The sequence below is a fragment of the Carettochelys insculpta genome, chromosome 14, assembly GCF_033958435.1.
Source record: "Carettochelys insculpta isolate YL-2023 chromosome 14, ASM3395843v1, whole genome shotgun sequence".
NCBI lineage: Eukaryota > Metazoa > Chordata > Testudines > Carettochelyidae > Carettochelys > Carettochelys insculpta.
The window spans coordinates 40598406-40620491 of record NC_134150.1 but is presented as its reverse complement, the minus strand read 5'-3'; the positions used below and the strand labels follow the sequence as shown (position 1 = coordinate 40620491).

Sequence of the window (22086 nt, the reverse complement as noted above, 5' to 3'; positions counted from 1 at the left end):
CTGGGGAGCCCAGTAGATCTGAAACTAGAAATCCCAGCCCAAAAGGGATTGTGGGGCTGGGAGATGCAAGGTTTTTGTGGTGGGGTCATGACCACCATTATCTCTGCACTGCCTTCAGCGCTGAGTGGCTGGAAAGCAGCAGCTGCTGGCCAGACTTCCTGCCTTGAAGGAAATGCTTGGCCAGCAGCAGCACAGAAGTAATCGTGGCAATCTCATACCATGCCACAACACTTATTTTTGTGCTAATACCTTCAGAGCTGGACAGCTGGGCAGTGGCAGCTGCTGGCCAATGGCTCAGTTCTGATGATAGCAGTGCACAAGTAAGGGTAGAAATTCTGTGCTGTGCTATCCTCACTTCCGCACTGATGCTGCTGGTGGCACTACCTTCAGAGCTGGACTTTCCAGCCAGCAGCTTCCACCCTCTGGACACCCAGCTGTGAAGGTAGCAATAAGGTCAGCAATACTGTGGTTCCATACCTGCCAAATACCTTTTGGGTCAGGACCCTGACTGTTAAAATACTCTGAAATTATATATTTAAATATATGATATCATGAAATGTATTATTTTAAAAATTCGAAGGATGTCAAAGTGACCAAAACAGACCGTGAATTTGCTGGGGACCTACTCATGTATACACACAGCACTGTCAACCACAAAAGATTTGTGTAATCATCTCAAAATGGATTTGAAAAAAACTTAAATGCATTTTATTTTCTAGATAATCTGTAACCATTTTCTCTCTGTTATTTCAGTAAGTCATATTTTCATTTAGGAAACTCTCAGAAACATGGATTTTGGTCCTTATTCTCCCCTCCACCCAGCCACTAATGGCTTCTTCACTACACGGTAACATAATAGGGTGCCTTGCAACACACAGCAGCATTCCATAATGAGACACTATGAATCTACATTAGCACAGGAAACCATAGTGGAAATATGAAAGACATGAAAAGTTACTGCGCTTCTACAGTAGACAACTATGTTATATTAACAACTTAACATTTTATTAATCGTTTAAATAAACACTAGATGAGCCTCAAGATGACGAATGATCTACATATTTTCATTTTCAAGGACACAGTTGGAAGTAAGTTACTGAAACGAAAAACAAAGGAACCCTGTTCTACACTGGTAAATTTCCACTTTAATCTTTTTGAGATTTATTCTAGAAACACTAAATGAGCTGTAGTGCTCTCAGTCCAGCTAGGCGGGAAAGACAGGAGACACTGGTGGTAGTTTAATTAGGCCCCAACTTTCGTAACAACTCTCTGGTATTACCCAGCAAACAAAAGTATATAGTGCAGGTGATTCATCATCTTTTCAATATAGAACAGAGAATGCCAACCCTCCCTTTTCCCATCCAGGTCCTCAGCCCACCTGCTCTTTGGACCTTACCATCCTTGAATGAGGGTTATGCTGGTCTATGAAAAGTGGTTAGTGGAATTTGTTCACTGCCACGCCAATTATAGGAACATTGAAGCTTTCTGTTTCTGTTCCTTTACTAAACCCCACTTTAAATTCTTTACTGAGCCATTTACCAGATCACTGCATCCCTTCACTGAGGAGTACCTGCACTGGGCATCCATCCCAAATAAAAAAAGGTTGTCTCTCCCTTGTCTGGCCGGGTTGGGACCTGACCAATTTCAACCAAGAGAGTTGGCTGGACCAGGGAACGTTCCCTACCACTGGCCCCCAACCACTGGCCCCCAAGCTGCCAATCCCCATCCCCATCCCCTCCCCCACCGGGCTGTTCCTCTACCAACTAATGGACTGGGGCTTTGCCCTGTGGCTGCTGTCAACCTACCACTCATGCTGCCATGTTTCCCCCCATCCCCATTCAGGCCACCAAGAGAAGCTGGCTCCAGTCTGCACTGGGGATGCATCTCCAGCCTCCCTCGTGCAGCTGTCTCCGGCCAAGCAGGGTTGCCAGGGGAAGCTGGCTCTGGACGCAAGGGTTGCCGGGGGAAGATGGCCCCAGTCACAGGGGCCTGCTGGGGGAAGCTGGCTCCAACTCAACAGAGGGGACGCAACTCAAGCCCTGCACGGATACCCCTGGAGGAAGGTGGACCCAGCCCTATGGGGCTGCTGGGGGACGCCAGCCCCAGCCCTGCATGGTTGCCCCCCACCACTACAGGATTGCTGGTGGGATGCAGGCTCTGCTGCAGCCCCCATCACAGGACTGCTAGAGAATATGGGCTGTACCTTCCTGCCTGGCAGTCTCTGGTCCAGTGACATTCCTCATCTGCCGGACCAGAGTGTGACAGTTTTAGGAGTTCCGACATGTATAATGAGCTGCAAAATCATAGCCTAATTCTCATGCTTTGCTTACCCTCAACTAAGCTACAAAAATCACTCCATGCCTCTCTTCCCATTAAATGCCAAAGAAGAATAAAGGCAATTTAAAGTGGATGTGAAATTACATTTACATTGGTTTCAGGAAGATCCCTTATATCGCCAGAGCATTGTAAGTAAGTGTCATCCCTGCAACACTTAATGTGAGGTGAAATCCTTGGTGATTACTTTTACAAGAGCCTGCCTTATTGTAGTCTACTAATATTTTAGCTGCAATGCTCTGGAAAAATAGCTTGACTTACTATCTCTTTTCACACATGCAGTTTTATGAACAGACTAGGGTAAGACAACAAATTTGTTCTTTTGTACCTGAGTCTGGAAACAGAAAACAAATTTTATATCCCTAAGATAGAACCTATTTATTTGATGGAAAGTCTACCCAAATAAGTAGCTTTAAATTACTTTTATATTTAATTAACAGGCTGTCAAGAGATGTATGAATAAAGCAGTAAGGTAAAGCTACCAAAAGGAGAAAAATAACTAATACATAATTGTTATACACTGTGCTCTTTTTAAACTGTGGTTCTGTTCCTAATATTGATCCAGGTCAGTGTGCCATATGACTGATTATTATACAAATTTACAGTGCTTAAAAATAATTCCTCACAATTTTAACAAAGATTTGTGGGTATGTGATTTCTACATCTTGTAATACTTCACAGGGAGAGAGGATCAAATATTTTACCTGGGCCTAAAGGATCCACAACAAAAAAAAAAATAAAATCTCCCTATAACTTTTTCTAAGGGCCACAGACTTTGTACTTGATGTCATTGATCAGGGCCGACATTTGATTTACTCTAAGGTCCATTATCAGATATACCTGTTCAGAGTAAATGGGTTCAGTTATATTCAGGTGAAATTAATTAGAAAAATGATTATCTCAGGAAAAAAACATGCTTTTTTTAACCTTTTATTCTCTGTGCACCATGAATTTTCATTTTGTTTCCATGCAATTGATTTTCCACCATTTTTGTTTTATTAAGCATCAGTTTGTTCCCACTTACAAGGCTATTAGATTTTTAGGATGCCAATTCTATTTTTCACTTTGCTGCATAAGGGCCACCGCTAGTACATTCAGCTGTGACTTCTTGTTTCCAACATGTTTTTCAAACTCCACTGCACAACTCAAAAGCTGGTCATTCCTAACAAGCAAACTCACAGTCCCATATAGGCTCATTTCTTCCCCATTCAGGAAATGTTAGACTCAAAATGGAACTAAATGATGAGGTATGTAAATATGTTTCACCTCTAACTTTACTCATTTTTTTTAAAAGTGTATTTCCTAAGCTTGGAACTTACAATTATACCAGCGCAATACAATATTCCAGAGGAAAAGCTTAAACCTCCATTATAAATATGTTCTTATTTCCCAACAAGTAATGGCCTGTTACTCAAGAGTCCCCATGAGTCAGCAAGGTCTGCAGCCCATTAAAGAAATTCATCAGTAACTAAATAAAAACAAAGAGGCCTGTATTTCTTGTAGTGAACCTGTCACATCAGATGTTAAAAACTATTTTTACACCAGCATGTTTAAAGAGAGGCTGGTAAACACTGCATATGCCCAATTCAGTAAGAAGGGGGAAGAATGGATACAAATGCATTCAGAACTGCACATCCCGCAAGAAGCAAACTGGCTTATAAATAGACTTCATTCTTTGGCTTCATTGCAATGGCCCCAGTTAGTAACAAAAAAGGAAGAAAGGAAGAGAGAACTCAGCAGCGTCTGAAAACAAAACATCCTTTATGTATAATTGTTTTTTTCCCCCTCTAAAGTTCTGACCAGGCAAAAGTAATATTTATCCATTTTTAAACATTTTCCGTAAGAAAACAAACACAAACATGAATAGCACACAGCTTGAATGGAGGCTATGTCAACAGTTATAAATCACTATAATGTAAGCTATCTGGTCTCACATTTACAACTTTAATATAACAGAGAATCCCTGGCTCTTAGAAACTGTAGAGCTGACCTCTCATGTTGAAATTTTTTAGTGTTTTTTAGTATGGAGGATCTGCATGGACATCATCTGAACAACTGAGTTAATGCTGCTGTGCTGAAGGTAACGCAGAATTTTTCACAGCATTTTTCTTTTCTGGTGAATAAGATGCAATAGTAGCACAGTAATCTTTTGAGCAAAAGATGCTACTTTAAACTTTTCACAAATGGAGGATTCTTTCAGAGTGCAACTAACAAATGGGAGGCATTTCTTGGGTGAGCTGAACACTTTGCTCAAAAGAAACAGAAAAACACATAATAAACAAAGAAATGTATCCTTCTCTAAAAGGGCACAAGTACTGGATATATCACCTTACATCACCCGCTACTAAACAATTTATAGACATAAAAGTGGGCCCGATTTGATTCTCCCCCTCTCCTTCAAAAATTACTTTTTTAAAAAGTATATCTGCTTAACCTATTCTGGCAACCATGTATATGGCTCTTGTCAGGAAAAAAACAAGAATCAAAAACATGCACACTGAGGACAAAAAGCCTGTCTTGCAAAAAAGCAGGACAGACCATTGGCAATTAATACCTTAAGCACAACAAAGGGTGACATTTTCAGACTAAAGTGCCAAATGAAATATGGGAATATAACTTCACCCTGAGCCCAAACCATCTACTCCAATTACTTTACACAGCCCATAAATCCTGCAGCTGCCATAAACTTGCACAGCCAATTAAACACAGACCCATCTAATGAATATCTGGGGGAGGAGGAAAATAGCAGCGAAAAGGCATAAGTTCATTTTTTTCTACCAGCTTCATACTTAGCCTAGAGATCAGCTACTTTTGAACTTTTACCATTTCAGTATCACAATGCTGTAGCTACTCGCGCAAAGTTCCCATTGACACTGCCTGAAATAAGAAATGTATTACCCATCTCATGGGGCCAGGGGTCAGCCCAGTCAACTTCTAATTGTGATGTAGTGAAAAGACAAGAGAATTTCGCTATTTTTAAGATAGATGATATAAACAGAGGTGGAAAAAGTACCCAGAAAGTTACTTGAGTAAAAGAGCAGCTGCTTTCACTTCTGGGTACTTGCATACAATTAAGATGTGGCGCGCATGTATACGCGCACGTGTACTTCTACTCAAGTAGTTTTCCAAAGAGATACCACTGACTTGTGCTTAAGTACACACATCCCCCTATTTTTTTTTTTTTAAACACAGCTGTACTTTTACTCAAGTAACTGTTTGGGTACTTTTTCCACCTCTGGATATAAATGTAGTCATCTATTAATTTGTGAACACTACAAAGCAAAGGAAGACTTTAGCTTAAACATTGCACTTATAAAGCTCAACACGCCAAACGATAGTCACACAAGCTTCCAAGAATGGAAATCAAGTGTGTGCAGCCTCCAAAAATGTGCATGTATCCAGATAATTTTGACTAGGAAGCATTTGACAATTCAATTCTCATAATGGGCTACTCCACAAAAAGGAACCCAGGCTACAGTCAGATAGGTTTTAGGAAATCACATTTCAAACTTCACATTTCAAAACTTCAAACTTCTCCACACCCCCAACAGTTCAATCTTCATGGCTACTCTAGTTCTTAGCCAATCTGCTGGGACTGCCAACGAGAAGGGTAACAGTGGAGAGTTTTGTACCTGTGTGCCGGGAACTAGACTCCGTTCATTTCAAATCATTAGATGTTGTATCCCATTGCTAATCCTCTGAGCCATGCATCCACTTCCCCTACAATTATGCCCTGATGTGTTCTCATTATAATCCATATCTCCCTCCTCAGTGTGCCATTCAGAAGCATTACCCACATCCAGATGGACAGTTGCAGTTCAACATATCCACCACACACTTCCAGCAAAAAGAATACAGTTCAGCCTTTTAACACAATTATATATTAAGTTCTCTTCCACGTGGCTGGTTGTTATAAAATACAATTTAATGAGAGCCTGCATTTTCAACAAAAGCTATTAAATAACAGTGTTCTTCAAAGAAATGTCAGGACTAATAGAACATAACTGCTTTAAATGATGGAGAGATGTGTCAGATAGGTATCATTCCCAAACAGAAAAGTTTAAACTACTGCTTTGTATGAGCCCAGTTTTGAACAACCAGGTAAGCAAACACCTTACAGAAGGAAATTTCATTTTTTTACAGCACCTTAAAAAAGTACTAATAAGCATCCACTGACTAAAACTCACACTGGGATTTATAATTGAAAGCTGCTCAGAGATTCATCAGTCCTCACAGATATGTGATTAAAAACATCACTGTATGTTAATTAATGGTATGCAATTCGGCTCTATATTTCATCCTTTTTCTCATTAATGCCTTTCACTCACTGTTTTCAGATAAAGATTGAGGTTCATCAGTAAGTTCAGGAGGGAAAAAATTAACCAAAAACTCCGGAAGACAGCTACTATAGAGATTATAGCATCCCTTGCTCCACACACCTCTCCAAGCCCTCACAAATATTTTCATGCTTCTAAATGATGTTTTTATAACAGCTGGGCTGCAACATAGTCAAGCTGACACTGTGAATCCACTTTACATATCAGTTGGTAGAAATAATATGAAAGAAAATACATTTCAAAAGACTACAATAATCATTGAGCCCCCACTAACACTTACCAAGGGGGTACTAAGAAGAATTAACTATCTGGAAGGCAATGAGTTTAAACAGAGCTACAAACCAATGGGTATCATGTCACCTAGAAGCTGGTGGCAGGATTAATTAATCAAAACAGCAGAAATGTAGCACTTTAAAGACTAACAAAATGATTTATTTGGTGATGAGCTTTTGTGGGACAGACCCACTTAATCAGACCTATTAATGGGTCAATTAATGTATCCACTCTCCATTATCTGCCAGGCTATCTTACAAGCTTAGAAAGTGTACTTCAGTGTGTCCCTCATTATTTGACAAAAGTTACATTGCTGTCTGTCCTAGATTATTATATTAATTTGTCATGTAGTTTATTTCCTCCAGGACACCAGCTTGGTTACACACAGCTCCAGACAGACTTGCATTAGAGCGCTGCTACTGTGCACCCAGTTCGCCCTTTTCTCCTCTGAATAAAATACGCAGTGTTTTACTAGATGGCTACTCTCACAGAGAAAAAGAAGCAGCTAAAGCAGGCAGTGTACATGCTGTGCTCTGGCATGATCACTCTGAAATGGAGATGTGTTATGTTTCTGTGGCATTTTGGGAACTGAAGTGGTGGATTTTAAAATAAAATAAATATTCAGACCTTGCAAAATATTTCTTCACAGATAACAAGTTTTGTTTTGAGATGTTTCAGCTTTTAAAGCTACAGGGCCAGATTTTGGCTCAGCCTAATGTAGCTCCACAAAGGAGTACGGGGTTATAAGTTTCCTCTTCTTTACTATACAGTGTGCTCAGATGTTTGCTCCAGGTACAAGGAGACAGACAAACTGAGTGGGCCTTCTAGTCCCCTCCCACTCATGCAAACAGGTGAATGGAAAAGGAATGGAGGAGAGGTATGGACTGGGTGGAGCCAAAGCAGACTGGAAGCTTACAGGGAGCAACGGGGGACTCAAAGTTCTGTCTTAGAGCAGGACAGCTGCCTTAGGACAGCAAAGTTACACAAAAACCCATACGTAGGGATGGAACAAAAGGCTCAGTCTACCCCCTAATAAACTGATAGTGCCTTTTACGCTTGTTACATTTTCCAAACTCATGGAGCCCAACTTTGAAGTCATTACTCCATTCCTGGGAGTGGAGTAACGCCCTACTTCGAAGTTTAACTTCAAAGGAGGGTTCATGTAGACGCTCAACTTCAAAGTTGCTTACTTCAAAGTTGTACTTCGAAGTAAGCAACTTGGAAGGTATTTTTGTAGTGTAGACACAAACTAAGTGATCCATCCCATCACCTACGCCCAGCTTCTGGCAAAGAGAGGCTAGGGTCACCACCCCTGCCCATCCTAGATAATAGCCATTGATGGATCTATCCTCCATGAATTTATTTAGTTCTTTTATGAATCCTGGGCCTTCACAACATCTTCAGGTTAAGAATTCCTCAGGTTGACCAATCAGATCTACAGAAAAATGTGTTGAGCTTCAAAATAGTCAAGAATTTTAAATAAGTGATTGAACTACAAAAAGATGTCAAAAATACGTAAAATTCTAAAACTAATTTTCAACTTTTTGTGGTAGAATTGAGACCCAAATCAATCACTAACACATGCCTTGTATTTTGCAATGAACTAAAGTAGTGATAATCTCAGGTAAAGACTAGCTGTTTTTAAAACAAACGTTATTAGGTGCTATAGGACAGCTTGTCCCTTTATTCACTAAGATCATGACATTCAGTTCTCCCTTTCCAGAAAGCCACTGGCTATAACACTTCTTATACAGACGTCTTGCTAGTTTCCATCAACAACAACAACAGACATTAGCTGGCCGGACTTAAAATGTTAAAATATCTGGAACCGTATGAACAGCTAACCTTGATGGATGAAATTCTGCAACATTCCAGTCCACATCAAGAAAAATGGGGCTGGAACATTATTTTTATTTATTGGCTTTGTTATGCATTGGATTGAAACTGCTGTCCTGCCGTATGAACTAAGATATTACCAAGTTTGTAGGGACAGGAAGATTAGCTGTATTTTAGAGCTGAATGGGCTCTATAAAATGAACAGTTACTAAAAGCTGGTCACTGAAAATAAACAAAGCCATCATACATACCTAGAATCTTGCCATCTGCATGTATTCATGGAAATGGATTTGTGATGGGAAGATAAAGGTATCATGGGTTCTAAACACACTTTAGAGGAAAAATGTAGGCAGAAGTAACATCCATACTACTGTACAATGTTTTCTGCTGTAGAATAATTTCACTATTAAATATCATAATAATACCATTTTATGTATTATTTTACTATATTGTATGCCTCACTCTCCCTAAAACTGTTCAACCAAGCTACCTCTCACTTTCATTTACATTCCTCCTAAAAGCTCTGGTTTGCCATAAAGCCAAGGGGACAGCTATACAGTTCCTGAAATCAAATCAGCCCACAGGCAAGCCCACAGAGAGAGAGCACTATTATAGTCCTCAAGTACAATGATTATGTTAACCAGGCCAAGTGACAACTGTCTGACCTCTCCTAGAATATGAAAATCAAAGATGGTCTCACGCCACAAATTTACCTAATAATTTAAGGATCTCATCAACTCTTCCCTCAAGCAACTCCAAGAAACACTCTACAGACTTCCAAAGAACATCTATGTGCTTTCAAAGATCCCAAACAAGGGACCTCAGGCTGACCCACAACAGCTGGCCACAGTACTCTTGCTGAAGGAGTATCATGACTCATAGAGCTCATCCTCAAACCACTCACTACACAAAGGGCCAGCTTCCTCCAGGGCACAGTCAACTTCCTCCACAAATTCTGTAATGTTAAAAACCCTCCTCAGAACATCCTCACAGCTTTGGAGTCACTTCCCAATATAATAATGTCCCTCAAAATTACAGCATAGCTGCTTGATTCAAATATTTACAAGACAACTTTGAAACAGAGTGTGTTTCCCAGACACGAAAAACCATTCCGCGTAAGCGCAAATGCTTGGAATAAAAGTTGGTCCAATAAGATACATTATGAAGCATTAAAGAAACAGACAGACTAATTTAAAGAACCTATGTAGATATGACCAGATCTTATCAATTAACTGTGAGATATGACTGTAAACTTTGCCTTCCTCTCTCACCCCACTTTCCTGGTCTGTTTATGACTCTCTCTTGTCATATCCTGTCAAGCATAGGTGCTTATTTGACAGGCTAAAAGTGTGCACTGAAAATAATAATTAATATTATCAGTTACTGTGCAAAAGATTATAGCTCCTGTTCCTAAACAGTGAGCAAGACCAAATGTAATTCTCCATAAAAGACTAAGCTATAAGGCCGCACACTATTAAAATGTTTTGATGACATTATAGTGAACAGTGAAGAAAACAGAGGCTTAGTCTCTACTAAGGAGTTAAGTCAACTGCACATACACAATTCTAGTTATGGCAATTACATAGCTAGAATCAACTTGTCTGCAATCGACTTGCCTGGCCATCTACACAGGGAGGTTGATGGGAAAAATTCTCCCATCGACCTCTCACTCCTCGCGATAGTGAGGAGTACAGGGGTCGACTGCAGACCCCAGATAGTTCGATTTTGCATGCCTGTACCAGGTGTGTGAAATCAAACTCCAGAAGATGGACCCTGCGTGAGTCGATTTTCCCGCTCATGCAGACATAACCTGAATGGTTTTTGATGGGAGACTAATGCTGAGACATACAAATCATAGTCTTCCTCAACTGTGTGAAGCAGATACCATATTCTACCCAAAAGGTAAGGTGATATTTAATTAAAATACACATTACATACCTATTTATGTAGAATACCTAACATTATCTACAATTTACTTAAATCAATCAAAAGCATCTACACTAATCTAATCATTATTGCCATTCTTGCCCAATTGCAACATTCATTGGCCATCCCAGAACAATATTCTAAACCAAACGCCTATCTCAGCAGGCACACCTTAGTATAATGTGAATGCAGTAATATATCAACTTCAGCAAACAAGCAGAGGAGAGTTCCCTAGGTAAGGGAAGAACTCATATTGAGCAGACCCAGCAATCTCTCTCATAGGCCGTTTCTACACAGGCCACTTCCTTCAGAAGTGGTATGCTAATACACGGAGCGAAAGATGCTAATGAGGCATGGATGCAAATTCCCCGTGCCTCATTAGCATAACATCACGTGATTTGGAGTCTGGAAGACTGTTCTTCCAGATTCCAAAACACTGTGTAGAAGCACGGCCCCGGAGGGGCTTCCGGAAGAAAGTCCTCCTTCCAGAGGCCGCTTCTTCCCAAAAATTTTTGGGAAGAAGGGGCCTCCGAAAGAAGGACTTCCTTCTGGAAGCCCCCTAGGGCCAAAGGAAGTGGCCTGTGTAGAAACGGCCACAGTGTTATATCCTAAGATCTGACTACAGGAACACTCAACGTTACTGTAACAGTCCTGAAAAACAATAGGGAAAGAGAGAGTTTCTCAAGTAGCCAGATTTCAGACTATTTGAGGATCACCTTAAATTGCTCCCTGAAGCAAATGCTACCATAAAAAGTTGTCTAGGTTCATATGTAACATTTTAAAAAGCCATATTTGTCAGCTATATTGTCATAACTATGAAATACAGACCTTAGATTACTTCAGAGCTGTAAAATATGACTTATTTTCCCTACTAGCTGGCAGTGGGACTTTTGCCACATCCATTATACAGCATATGTAATAAGTAACAGATGCCTGTGAATTATGGGCTGTAATTCAATCGAGGGGTTCCAAGGATGTTAAACCACAAAAGCAAGGCCTAAGTGGTTCATGTGTTTACCTGAATACAGAGATGGAATTACAACTTTCATCCAAAAGTTGTCTGTCTTCCTCCATCCTAAAATTGCATAAAGCAGTTTTAAAAACTAATCTTTAGCTTGTTGAATAGTAACAGAGAGGTAGCTGTGTTAATCTGTATCCAACAAAACAAAACATCAAAAATGTAGCACTCTAAAGGCTAACAAAATGATTTATTCAGTGATGAGCTTTCATGGGACAGACCCACGTCATCAGATCAATCTCATTTCCAATAAAGACCGACATTTATAAGTACTGAAGACCAAAAAAAAAATTGCAATTAATACTGACAAATACATAGGAGGGGGATGAGGGATGGGGGGATGTTAATTGTCCTGCCTGAGATAATTACGAGCATCAACGGAAAGGAAGCAATCCTTGTAATGTGTGAGGTAATTGATGTCTCTGTTCATACCACTTGCTAATGTGTTGAATTTGACCCCAGAAGATCAGTAACAGAACACCACTTGTCATCACCTATAGCCCCCAACTCAAATCCCTGCAACGCATCATTAAAAACCTACAACCTATTCTTGATCATGATGCTACACTCCAGAAGGCCCCAGGTGATAACCTCTCTGTACCTCAAATACTGAGTCTCTTCTGGTATGGCTATGGTCTGAAGAAGTGGGTCTGTCCCACAAAAGCTCACCAAATAAATTATTTTGTTAGTCTTTAAAGTGCTACTTGACTGCTTTTTTGTTTTGATAGTATATAGACTAGCACTACTTTCTCTCTGTTACTCCTAACCTAGGAACGATTCTCACAGGCTACACCAAAGTAAGACTAATATTGGAACTCTCCCTTGCAACAAAACCCGCTGCCAACTTTGTCCATGTATTTATTCTGGAGATACCATCACTGGACACAACCACATTAGTTATAAGATCAAAGGTACATCCTCATGCACTTCCAGCAACATTATATATGCCATTATGTGTCAACTATGCCCTACCACTATGTACATTGAAAAGACTGGCCAAAACCTTCGCCAAAGAATAAATGGACACAGAGCAGACATCAAGAAACTTAATACACATAAGCTGGTCAGTGAACACTTCAATGGAGTGGGCCACTCTGTTAAAGACCTGAGAATGTGTGTCCTGGAGCATAAAGAGTTTAAAAACAGATTAAAGTGAGAAATTTGTGAGTTGGAATTCATATTCAAATTTGACACATTAATACGTGGTACGACAGAGACATCAATTACATCATATATTACCAGGACTGCATCCCTTCCTTTGATGCTTGTAATTATCAGGACAATTAACATTCCCCAACCCTCATCCCCCTCGTATGTATTTGATTTGTCAGTTTTTATTGCAATTTTTTTTTTTTGCTCCTCTGTACTTATAATGTCAGTCCGTATTGGAAATAAGATTGATCTGATGAAGTGGGTCTGTCCCACGAAAGCTCATCACCAAATAAATCATTTTGTTAGTCTTTAAAGTGCTACATTGCTGCTGTTTTGTAATCTTTAGCCTGTTCATTTTCCCTACACTTTCAGCCTGTTGCTTATCCCTTTCTCCCTGCTCTCTTTCTGTATCTCCCACTGTTTTCAAATCACTGCTGGGGAAGCTTCAGATGAAATACCATGGTTCCCACCTGTTCTCTAAATGCCACACATTTTTTTTTCTGAGCAGCAGCAAAGCCCAACTAGAATTTGATGCTTTTTAACACTTTGGTTCACATAATTGCTTGATGTGAAAGTGCCTGGTAGATTCATGTGTTTACTCTGAATGCTCCCAGGAAATGGGACCAATCATGCTCCAAGGAAAATGTTAAAGACACAGAAACGATGCCCATGGAATGGTTCATCCAAAATTATCAAAGCTGGAGGTTACCATTACAGTCTGTATCCCATCACAAGCAAAGAGAAGCTTATTGCCCCTAAAGCTAAATGTGCAGGCATGTCAACAGCACTTTATCACATTCAGGACAAAAAGATATCTTTAAAGACTGTAACAGAGAGAGTGAGTGAGCAGTGTTTTGTTTAGATAAAGACTGCTTCTTGTTAATATAGTGGCCTTCAAAGGACAAACTGCTGTGAGCTCGCATCTCTGGGCTTTATATCTCACTCTTGATCCTTTTTTCAACCAGCAGGTTCAATGATAAATAACTTTTCATAATGAATGCCAACACCCATCAGTACATATATGTTAATCTGGCTATAAAGTCCACATTTATGACATTTTGTATAAAGAAAACAGATTACAAAGAGAGCTTCAAAAAAAACCATCAATAAAAATATCTTATGGCAATCATTATGCTGATTATTTGTTTTAAGCTGAGAATTCTGGAAATTATTTCCAGTTTCAGTATATAAAACTTTCCACTGAAAGCATATTTTAACATTCTTTGCATAAGATATAGCGGTTAGTGTTAACATGCAACCAAAATCTTCATGGAGGCAAATAAACTTACTTCCTCTCCTTTGGGCTCAGCTCCAAAATACTGCTTTGAATATATGATGAACAAACATCCCACAATACTGCTTTTAATATAAGCACGAGCCAAAAATGCCCCATGAGACTATTTCCTTGGTCAACATTTTTCATTTTATTATTTTCATTCCTATATCTATGTAGAAACAGAAGTTCCTATTAGATTTTTTAGGGTGGCTGGTGAATATTTTGGGAATAAAATTATGTATGTCTGAATAAACTGAATGAATATACTGTGAAAAAGACTTTTGAACAAGATTCATGTTTTCTTTCATTCTTGTGAATGTGAATAACAGATAAACATGCAGCCCCTTTACTGAAAAAGCTTAACAGCCTGGTTATCACATAGTGGGCTGTACTACCTAATGGCATGAACATGCACATAAATTTTTACTATACAAGTACTTTGTATTTTAAAACACAAAAATTTTTGCTTGGGATTGGGGAAGAGGCAGTTAAGCTTGAATATTACTGCAGAAAGGAATTGAGATGTACATATATCATCCATTGAAACCACTGTGTTTCTTACATACTGAAACTGGTTACAATTCTCATTTCAAAACAAGAACTTATATATTGATTGATTGGTGGATGGCTTGCCTTCCTCCATCTCAGACAGAAATACACACACACACACACACACACACACACACACACACCCAACATTAAATCTCATTTGCAAGAAAAGTTGTGACAAATCACAGACTTTTCCCAAAATGATATGAAATGTTATTTCTTCCTCAGTTTATAGTCAAGTATATATTGTGCCTTATTAGATACATAAAGGTACTGCAATTTCTAGCATCTACATGCGAGACTGTTGTAAATGTAAATTGACAGGAACTAATTTTATTTTCAAATATTTTGAAAAACAAATCAAATTTGTATGGTAAATGTCCATTTCTCCCGTTTTTCTTTTACCTGAGCCACTATAGGATGAAGAGGAAGGCGTTCGCCTGGAAAAGCTTTTCACTGCAAGACTCTGGCCTCGTTGTTTTCGCCGCCAAGCCGTCCGGCATTTGGAATCTATGCTCTGCTTGATCCGGTACCAGTCAGACTCTGTAATTCCAAATTTATAGAACAGGTGACCTACAAAGAGAAGGAAAAACACGAAAGGATAAGACACATTATAAATCCATATTCTGTGTAAAATGCACTTACCTAAGGAGGACTGCAAAGACTGTCATACATTCAAGGAGATGAAGGTGTTGGTAGAAAATAGTGTTTGTTGATAAGTGCCCAAAGTCACCTCAGGGAACATGAGATGCTCTATGACAGAGACTATCAAAACTGCAGTTGTATATATGCAATTTCCCAGTTTACATGGGAAATAGAGGAAATGGCACCATCAAGTCTCAGATGCATGCAACAGGGCCAACAGCTACCGTAGGCCACAGGGCAAGGTGGCAAGGGGGCCCAGATCTGTGCTCTAGAAGGGGTGGGGACCAAGGGCAGAAGAGGCAGAGCCTAGAGTAGCCACAGCGCTGCACCCAACACAGAGTGGGGGAGAGAGAAAGAGAGAGCGCATGTGCACACTCAGTGGAGCAGTACTTCAAAAGAGCCTGAAGCTTCGGCTGCCACTGCTGCCAAAATAGTAGCCGTAGTAGCAGCCAGAGCTCCTGCCCCTTTGAAACAGTGGGGCCAAGTGCAACTGCCCCCTTTGTTCCCCTCCCCACTCCACCCCCGGTTGGCAGGCCTGGATGCATGCTACTGCAAATTTGATAGATGAGTTTTTTGTTGGCCAAATGTGGACAAAGCTATGTTTAAAATTCCCCTGCAGCCACAATTTGTAGAAAACTAGTGGTACCTAAAGGCCAGTAATAATTCTTCAACAGGGTTGATATATATGCTTTTTTCTTTTTCTGCCCCCCCCTTTTTTCTTCCCCCAAATAAAGCCTTCTGGAGCATGTCTGCTGATGCTTCAGAACCAACTAACTAATTGCAAACTGACAAAAGTGACCTTTTGAAGGTATCAAGTCAGGTCAGCTATCGAGTGCCATCAAGTCAGGTCATTCTAAGGATGTTCTTCAACACATTCCTATTACAGCCATTTCAATAGATTATTTTGGTTTCCTCATTCACTATGTGAAAATAAAAAAAGCTTGTGAGTTAAACTGCATGAAGATTTTCCAGTGAAGCTCATTGGTTTGGTTACCCTGCAAACTACCTCCAGGTTCACAATCTTTGCAGTAAACATAGGCCTAGTTTCAAAAGAAACAGAAGCAGCAAGCACCAAACATAGAGTTGTGTTACAACCGTAACAGAAATGGTGTCAGCTTCCAAGAAAGTATGGTTAAAAATAATGGGAAAGAAATGCATAAGGTATTATCAGCATTTTCACGAGTTCCCAGTACTGTGCTGCCAACTCTCAGGATTTTATTACAAGTCTTGCAATATTTGGTGTTTTTCTTAAAGTCCCAGTTGCCTGAAGTCATCTGATTATATGGTAATCTCAGCCTTCATTAAAAAAAAAAGAGTTTCTAGCCCTCAGTTGAAGAGAAAAGCTTGAAAGAATAAATGCTAAAATTTTAAAAACCATAATGCAAATATGTATAAATTCTTTTAAATGTCATGATTTTGAGGGTCTGGGTCATGACTGAACTTTTGGGTTTGGCAAAATTGCAATTAAATCCCATCCAACTATCTTAATGATGAGTCACATTGCAAAACACAATTAAATAATTAGTCCAATTTCTTGATAGAAAATTGAGTTGGATGCTTCTCAACTAGACCACTCAATATGCCCAGCAACACAGTTTCCAATTTATCTCAGCTGACTATAAGGTTACCCTAAACTCCATTCAAAATTATTAACCTGATCCATTCAACGTATGAAGCCTCAACATGTCAAGTTGTTCACAATCCTTCAGCATACTCTCAGGAGTGGAACAAGGGTGCCTATTGTCACCTCTCCTGTTCTTGCCCACAGTGAACTGGATTATGAGCAGGACAACAGATGACCATCAACAGGGCATTCAGTGGACACTTTTCAAACAGCTAAAGGACATTGATTTTGCTGACAATGTCGCCCTCCTTTCACACTGACATGAAAGCATGGAAGAAAAGCTCACAACACTAAATAAAACTACTGCAATGACTCCACTCAGCATTAACAAGGGAAAGACCAAGACAATGAGGACCAACCAGTCCTACAACAACACCGTCAAACTGGGAGGGAATGTCCTGGAAGATATGAAGCAGTTCACCTACTTGGGGAGTATTATGGGCACAGATGGAGGAACAGACAAGGATATCAGTGTCAGGATAAGGAAAGCAACAGCTCTTTGTCCAATGTGAAGTTCACAAATAATATCTGTGAAGACAAAACTGCAGATCTTCAGGACAAAGGTGAAGAGTATGCTCTTACATGGATGCAAGACCTGACTTACTAAAATGTCTTCAAATCATAAGCTACAGACATTCATAAAGAGATGGCTGAGGTGCATCCTTCACATCAAATGGCAAGACTTTATCACAAATGAAGAGCTTTGGAACTGAGCAGGACAAGAACCACTTGATGTTCAAATCAAGAGAAGAAAGTGGGGATGACTAGGCCACTCTCTCAGAAAACCATCATCCAGCATCATCCATCAAGCTGTCACATGGAACCTGCAAGGAAAACGCAAAAGAGTAAGACCTCGAACAACACGGAGAGGATCTACTGAGACTGAAGGACAACAACTGGGGTATTCCTGTAGTCAGCTAGAAGTTTTGTCTCGAGACAGAGTGAAGTGGAGGAGACTTGTAGATGACCTAAGCCCCACTCAGAGTACAAGGGTTTAAGTCAAGTCACATAAAAGATGCCACAGAATTTGCTGTATTGAGGAAAAATAAGGAAAGGAGACCACTCTGTGTTACAGATAATGGATACATTTCGATACACCAGTCTTATAATAGGTAGCAATACTGAAACACTGAAAGCAGAGGACACCTGTTTAGAGTGAAAGAGCTGAAAGATTCAGGCCTGCTAATGCAGGGAGAGGGAGAACAGTGTTGAAGTACCAGGCATGACCTCACCTGGGGACAAGGAGACCTACAAGATGGGGACTTTCATAGCCTCCAGTTCCCCACAGGGAGAATCCAGAGTCACCCAACTCTCCAAAACCTCTAGTTCAGGTGCCAGAGTTGGTGCTGGACCAAACATTTGCACTGGTACCCCACACACCATGATGGGGGGACTTCCGTGCCAGGCCTTTCACCCCTAAAGGGAACCTCAGTGCTGCACTCTGTGTCGCACAAGTGGGTGCATACTCTGAGTCCACTGCAGAATGGTATCTGTGAGGGGTGGATGACATCAGGGCTTGTGGTACTGACACCCCCGATATGGTCCTATAAGGGGGTAGCTGGGGTTGGTGATAGTCCCACAGAACCAGCAGTTGCTGCTGATGCTGCCAGGATGGCATCAGTGCTGACATGTCCTGAGGTCTGCAGTACCAGGAATGACGCAAGAATGGGAACAGTGCCAGCTCCACCTCAGTGTCAAGGGCCCAAGACCAACAAGCATTTGGGGGGGAAAAAAATCTAAATCTAGGCAAGAGTTTCTTATTAACTCTTTGAGGGAAAACCCTGGATTGGAATACAAGTGTGTTTCTTAATTCTAATTTGTGATGCATTTGTATAAAAGTTAAAAAAAATGACAAATGAAAAAAGATTCAACATATTTTTGAAAGGAGATGGTTTCTTCTTTACCAAGTTTGCACTGGTCAGAAAAAAATGTTTTGGAAGACTTTATAGATGGCTGACAACAGCCATGCAATGAACGTTAGAAGAAAGAATCTGTTCACAGGCTGCATGTAAAAGAAACATACTTTCAAATTCTGCAGACACTTGATGTGCATTAGATTGAGAAAAGGTGACAGTCTTTTTTTCAGAGTACATACATACCAAGAATAGCCCTCTTGTTTCTTTCAAAGTCAGAAATAATTCAGCAGAGGAAGCAACTCACAACAAGTAGCAAGTAATAAAGAAAGGAACATAGTTAAGAACAATATAGAAAGATATTACAATTATAATATGAAAAGAAAAAATGCAATAATTCTTCCCCAAAACACAAAACTTGATGCCAACATGCTAGCTTCTTAGTCATAAAATTAGAAAGATTCCAGAAACTGGTTGCCTTTTCGTCTTATTTGTAAATACTGCCAATTAAGAATCCTGCCCATACTCTACGAATATAGGATATTTTCAAAAATTAAAGATAAGAATGTTTATATTTTTATTATATTGAGGCATCTAGTAGAGTTCCATCTTTACTGCCCACTGAGCCTAATTATAATAATATTTCTTTATTTTAATATATAATAAATACCCCATGACCACTACCTGGTTGCATTTTCATAAATTTAAATAAATATATGTTTTAATCTATAAAAGTCAAACGTTCTTTTTTTTCTTTACAATTCCAACATGATTTTCAAACTTCTGGGAGAAAAAATAGCTTGTCAAACTAGAATTTTAAAAGGTGCACTTTTTTCATTATTTTTAAACATAAAATTGACAGAAGTGGATGAAAACCTAAGTCTGACATTTTAAGCTTTGAATTACTGCATGCACAGAAGAGTGAAGTGGGCTGATTATCTGGGATTTTGGCTGACAAAAATCTATTATCTTTTAACAAAAGGTATAATAAATGTGCAGTCATTTCTACTAAATAAATAACTGGGCCACTGTTAGGGTTAGCAAGCAAAGTAATTAATAACCTGGGACCCAACGTCACAGGGGGTCCAGGGAAGCTAAATTACATCATATCTACAGAATCACTGTGGGTAAATGCCATGTGTGTATTACAATAATTTAGTTTTTAAAGTGGAAATAAATCACACTGAAGCAAAGGTTTTCAAACTGTGCGGCGCCTCTGTGGGATGCAGAGCAACATTTGGATTGGTGAGCAGTGACACCAGCTGAGTTGGGCTTCATCCGCAGCCCATGGACTTGGGCTTTGTTCTTGGTCTACAGGCCCATCCTTTTGTTCTGCCCTGAGCCCCATCAAGTATACCACTGCCACTGATAATAAGGAGTGACAACCCAATTCCGAGTATACTTGTACAGTAACCACCTTCAGAGTTGGTTTCATGCCTTTAGATTTCAGTACTTCCAAGCCTAAGTGTGGCCATGCACTGACCATACAAAAATAATTTTAGAAGAGCCACTGTTTGAGATTTCTTTTTGTAAATTCCAGCCTTCATAGCCACAATACTGAGGCCAATGTATTTCTCTTAAATAACCCTGAAATGTTCAAGTCTGGGGAGGAAGGAGAGAGTAAAAATGTGCACATTCATGAGAAACCTGAAGCTCTGCTATATTTTGCCAGGTGCCAAAACTGCCTAACTCCGGCGATGTTTCCAATAACATGTGCTTTGGAAATATCAGTTATAGCATCAGGTGATCATGTCCAAGTATAGTGCTCTCATTCCTTAGTGAACACACCTCCAAAAAAGAAAGGAAGGGGGAAAGATCAGTATTTTTAAAAGGGAGAAAATGACTCAGCTGAGTAAAAATTCTTGTTTTTCATGATCCCTTTTTAACAACCATCACACTCAGGTCCATCAAACAAAGGGGCCCACTTAGGCTGTGTCTACACTTGCATTCCTCTTTCGAAAGAGGAATGCAAATGAGGAAAATCAAAAATGCAAATGATGCACTGATTTACATATCATGCTTCATTTGCATCATCTCTTTTAGGAAGAGATTCTTTTGAAAGAAAAAAAAAGCAGTGCAGATGGGGCTCTTTTGGACATAAACCCCATCTTCAAAAGAACCTTTCTTCCTATTTTGTTTCAGGAGGAAGGGTTCTTTCCAAGATGGGGTTTATTTTCAAAAGAGCCCCATCTACACTGCTTTTTTTCTTTCCAAAGAATCTCTCCCAAAAAGAGAGTATGCAAATGAAGCACAAGATACGTAAATCAGTGCCTCATTTGCATTTTCAATTTTCCTCATTTGCATTCTGCTTTTGAAAGAGAAGTGCAAGTGTAGACACGGCCTTACTGTTCAAAGACTATTACAGGGTGCAATGCATGTGCACTATAATAAAAACTGTAGACAGGCCTATTTAAAAACACAGCCTCAGAAAGCGTGTAAAATCCTAGGCTACCAACTGGCTATAGATAGGTTTATGCATCCTTTTATGGTTGACACCAAAAACAGTAAATCATGCATCTGAAATTCAATATTTAAATGCTCCCATCAGAGACATGACTTTTAAGTTTTTACCTGGAAGTTACCAACTCTAAAAGGTAATATTTGAAGAAGAACATTGTCTCTGAGCAGCAAAGAATGTGCAAAGAGAATGTGCAAAGAACCTGTGCAGGAGAATGTTTTAAGTGGAAAAGCCATTGCACAGGGGCAGTTCCACTCTCCCAGCCTCAGAAGCCTGGTTCCAGTGGCATGAAATGTCGTCACGGCTGGGACTTCTTAGGCTGCAGTGGATGGCCATGCTGTCTTTGATGCCTTGTCATGCCCTTCACTCTCCACAGAGAGTTGCAGAACCGCCTTCCTCGTCATTGGATCTTGCTGCTGCTGTCATCCACCCAGTCTGCCGGGGTGACTTTGCATGCTGGGACAAGCAATTCCCTATCTCACTGCAGGTTTCAGACCTGCCGGCTACCCTTATCTGGTTTAGCCCACCTGTCAAAGCGGTTTACCAGGATGTGGCCCACTGCATGCTGCAGCTTCTTGGAGCCACAGGTGAGAGCTGGGTGCCAGGGGGACCAAAGGTGCACAAACTGCCCCGAAAAGACATGACAAGTCCCCACACCAGAGGTGCTGCCCTTCCCTGGACACCCCATACACCCCCTGTGTGCAGCAGAGGCAATTTAAAAGGAAACACTCAGATGGCAGAGCAATGCTTCCTCAGACCAGGCCCCTCAGCTATGCCAATGGACAGCACAATAACTCTGTCCTCA

The 22086-nt window shown here is 40.1% G+C and overlaps 1 protein-coding gene across 6 annotated transcripts in view; it reads right to left on the bottom strand.

Annotated features, from left to right (window-relative positions):
- Window positions 1-22086, bottom strand: part of BANP (BTG3 associated nuclear protein) — a 225005-nt gene that overhangs the window by 107927 nt on the left and 94992 nt on the right. For all 6 annotated transcript variants that reach the window (XM_075008502.1, XM_075008504.1, XM_075008499.1 and 3 more), the window contains one exon: window positions 15107-15274. In XM_075008502.1, the coding sequence (XP_074864603.1) occupies window positions 15107-15274 (168 nt within the window). The remainder of the gene's footprint in view (window positions 1-15106; window positions 15275-22086) is intronic.